Genomic DNA, 4252 nt, shown 5'->3' with positions numbered 1-4252 from the left:
GGCTCTTGCTAATTCTGCAGACAACGTGTATTGTTCGGCTAGTTCTGGAAATTTATTTAAAAACTAGAAAACTGACCAGCCAGCAAGGGCGCCCCGCCATGGGGTAGAATTAAAAGGGTGCAGCTTATGGAATGATTAAAAAATGTACGAAGAATAAGCAACAGCAACTGTATTCTTAAAATTTCAAGATAATTCCTGAATATTCAAAAACCTGAAAATAATATCCTTGTATTTACATTAGGCAGCAAAGAACAACTTAACATTGAATGTATTAAACAATTATGAAGCTTGTGTTATATAGAATGCCAGCCTTCAATAAATGAAAATATCATGAAGGCTTGACCTTAACTTCAATAAACAGCAGTTGCAGACAAAGGTTTTCATTAATCTTAAAGATAAAGAAAAGCCTACTAAATTTTCTGCAGCAGGCTAGATAATTGATCCCAAAGGATTAATTGTACCTCTCTCATCATTTTCTTCTAAAGTAACAATAAGAAAATTTTCAGTATTAATGATAAAATGAGGTTTTTATAAAACTACCTTAAAAATTAATTAACGTAAAGTGAAAAAAGTAAATCAAAAAATTGTCTTTAATCTATTTCTTGTCTTTAATGAAATTATAACTATTAAACAAAAATAAATTATAAAAATTTATATCTAAATCCACATTTCACAGTGTTCAAAGCATTCCAAATTGACTAAACTTCAAAACAAACTTCATTTGCAGACAGAGGTGGTAATTCATCTCAATGTGACAGATAAAGATAATGCTCTGGATTTTCTTCAGGAGGAATGCTAATTAATCCCTATGGACTCATAGCCAGCATTCATTTTACAATGTGTACATATTCAGCAGTTATCTCTCTTTGCCAATGCATTCTAAAGTTAAGGAATCTACCCCACCACCCCAGCTCCAAACCAGGGGACATAGAGAACCAAACTTAGCATCAAAATATGTATTTTTGCCTACTGAACTACCATACCAAATTTGTACTTGATTGGGCAACCATTAAAAAAGTTGCCCATTCATTCTTATGCATAGTTAAGGAATCTACCTCACCACCCCAGCTCCAAACCAGAAGACATTGAGAACCAAACTTGGCATCAAAATATGTATTTCTGCCTACTGAACTACCATACCAAATTTGAACTGGATTGGGCAACCATAAAAAAAGTTATTAGAAAAAAACAGAAAATTTGTGGACGGAAGAGGGACAGACGGACAGACAGAGTGATTACTATAGGGCACCCGCAAATCCTTGCGGGGCCCTAAAAAACCTAATTGGACCGAGTTAGAAAAGAAGGTGTTGGTAGAGGAGGTTCATAAAAGAGAGACGGTTTTGTTCGGGAAATTTAAAGGCCCGGGGGGTGGCAAAGCAGCCAAAGACTCCACATGGGCGGAGATTGCAGAGGCTGTGAATGGGTATGTTCTCCGGAAAGTTCCGCATTGTTTATTTTTTTATTTTGCGATCACATGATCACACGATGGCTGCTTGATGACGCCTGTTTGGCGGTTATACGAGAAATTAATTGAAACATACGATAAGTCCATTACTTCATTATATATATTTAAGTCTTGTATACCTTCATAATTTACTTCTTTCTTTTATATTTCTTGCACATTGTTAGGCCTATCAGTTCTGCTTTCGGTAACATGCTGTTCGATATCTCTTGATCAGGTCTGGTACAATGAATCACTAGATTTACTCATTTAGCAACGAGTACGTAGCTTGATTTAGCTACGTAGCTTGATTTAACTACATAGCTTTATTTACCTACCTGGGGTAACTTTATTTAGCTACCAAATCAATTAATTTCTAGAAAAAAAATTCTCATGGTGTGCAGAAAATCTCATTTTGATGCAGTGATCATTTTCAACTTTTGAAAAACAAGAAGAAATGTCTTTTTCTGCGCAATTGCAATCAAAGTTCTAAAAGTTTAGGGGTTATTGTATGGGTTCAAAAGGTATAGCCAAGGTTAACTGTTGATTAAGCCATATACTATAGGGTGAATTCACAGTGCATTGGACACCCTGTACTTCAACAACTTGTATAGCAATATCGTGACCCAACTTAGCACAGATCCTTGGTGGGGCCGTTCAGTGTTTTCAAGGGGTTCAAGATCACTTTTACTTGGTTTATTATAAACATTCAATAATTCTGCAACCCCCACCAGGCCAAAACAACTAATGTTCCTTGTGATAGATAAATTACTATTATCGTATTATTTTTTAATTTTTTAACGTTGTTAATTATTCAGTATAATTAAAAATGTGATAGCATTCATCTCAAAGTGCACTCAGAAAGAACCACATTTGACTAATTGTGTTCTGATGTTTTCTTATGTTACCTGATTAATGATTATTTTTTATACTTTAGAGTCAGTGGCGCTGGAATGCAGAGAACTGGTGGTGAGGCTAGTAAACAATATAGCAACTTGAAGCAGAGAGGTAATTAAAATGTTAATATCTTGGCATAGTAGAAAAGCATAACAAATGTAAACATTGAGTAATATAAGTGTTCATCAAATATTAGAAAGTTAATCAGACATCCAAATGATTTCCCTCCTATTATCTGATTATTTCAGATTATAGGTGGAAAAACATTTGTATACCTGATTAATGATTATTTTTCCAAGATATGGAGATTTTGTGATTGATAAAGAGCGATAATTTGGTTGAAACAAGGCCATCCTTAAAAAAATTTTGTTTGGAATTGCCGCCTGAAGGGTTTCAGACACAGGAGGGAGGGATGGAAATTTTTTTTTTAAATTGAAGATAAATTTTAAATTTTTTATAAAAAAAAATCTCAGTAAACAGTAAATACATTTTCTGGCTTAAAAAAGTATCTACCATCAACAGAAAAACCTAATTTTACATAGATCTGACACTTCATTTCAGTGTTTTGTTTGGTGCATGTGATACATGGAATGGAAAATAAATTGATTAGATAAAAAAAAAATCCTTCTACTTTTGGTCAATAATTTTTTTTCAGAAGGGGGAATTTCAAAGAGGCGGGAGGCAATTTCAAACAAAACATAATTTTATTTTGGCCCAACAATGAATCTACAAGTATGTAGCCTTGCCTTGCATGTTTTGTACTGCCACCGTAGAAAGAGTTAATTTTTACGATTCATTGGTCCTTATATTAACTCTCAAACAGTCGGAGGTTCGTTTGATGTAAAGCTCCGGCAATTGTAACATAATGTTTTCAAAGACACAGATAGCAAAAATTCTAACTATTTCTTTCGCTTCAGTTAATCTGTTGAGGACATCTTAACTCAATTTTCTCTTCTGTTTTTTAAAAGTATAAACCAGTAAAGCTACAGTCTCGTCAGAGTCTTCTGGTTATTACAGTAACCTGAGATTGTATAGTACATGTAGTTATGTATGCAGTCAGCAATGTTTTTTCCATTTTTCATAAACAAGGATTTTTTTTTTAATCAGCAAAGGGAAAACTATCAGAGATGAAAAGACCAAAGACAGGAGGTGGCCCAAAGCCCCCTTCACCTTCAGTTGCTGAGCAGTGCATTCTTGATTGTTTGGAGGGAAGTACATCCCTTGAAGGAATAGCTGGAGGAATTGATACAGCAGGTTGCTAATTGCATGAATTCTTACTGTTTATATTCCATTATGGAATTGCTAGGAAAGAAAAACAAATCCTGAGTGAAATACATGTATACAAGAATGATTTAAAGGTTTTATTACATAAATATAACAAAACAGTTATGATCACTGCTGAGAATAATCTAACTATATTTCACAAGTTCTTAAAATATTTGAAGTCAAAAGTGTCGGTATCGCCTGGTTTTTTAATAGATTTCTGGTTTAAAAGGTAATTGCGGTTTTTGGCTAATTAGAGCATTCAAAACCTTATTCACACCGAAAAAAAGAATATTGTATATCTTGTGATTGAAAAATATCCATATTATTTATTATTTTATCTTTTTTATCGTTATTAACTGAGAAATATTCCAAAACAAGTTGCACTGTGACAGAAATATGTAGACAAAATATCACCTCTCTCAGTGATTCGGTCGCACTATGACCTCTGATCCCCAAATAATATTCACACAGAATTGAACATATTTTCTCTTCAGTAGGTTCATCTAAGAAAGATATAATGCAAATGTAAATATAAGGCAGTTGATCTGTCAGACATGGGCAACAGTTTGCAGGCCGGTCTGACAAATCAACTGTTGCTCTTAACCACACTCAACAACTACATAATAATGAATATATGGTATAAGACTA

The 4252-nt window shown here is 33.7% G+C and overlaps 1 protein-coding gene across 1 annotated transcript; it reads left to right on the top strand.

Moving 5' to 3' along the window:
* Positions 1-1274: 1274 nt before the first annotated feature.
* Positions 1275-3600, top strand: LOC134245693 (uncharacterized; the record flags this gene model as incomplete). Its single annotated transcript, XM_062727962.1, has 3 exons — positions 1275-1423; positions 2379-2449; positions 3446-3600. Coding segments are annotated over 3 exons (375 nt in total), but the record flags the coding sequence as incomplete, so codon positions are not given.
* Between the last annotated feature and the right edge of the window lie 652 nt (positions 3601-4252).

This window comes from Saccostrea cucullata, unplaced genomic scaffold (assembly GCF_032062105.1).
Source record: "Saccostrea cucullata isolate Sc308-1 unplaced genomic scaffold, CSIRO_AGI_Scuc_v1 ctg8225, whole genome shotgun sequence".
NCBI classification, from domain to species: Eukaryota; Metazoa; Mollusca; class Bivalvia; order Ostreida; family Ostreidae; genus Saccostrea; species Saccostrea cuccullata.
This window is presented reverse-complemented; position numbering and strand designations above follow the sequence as displayed.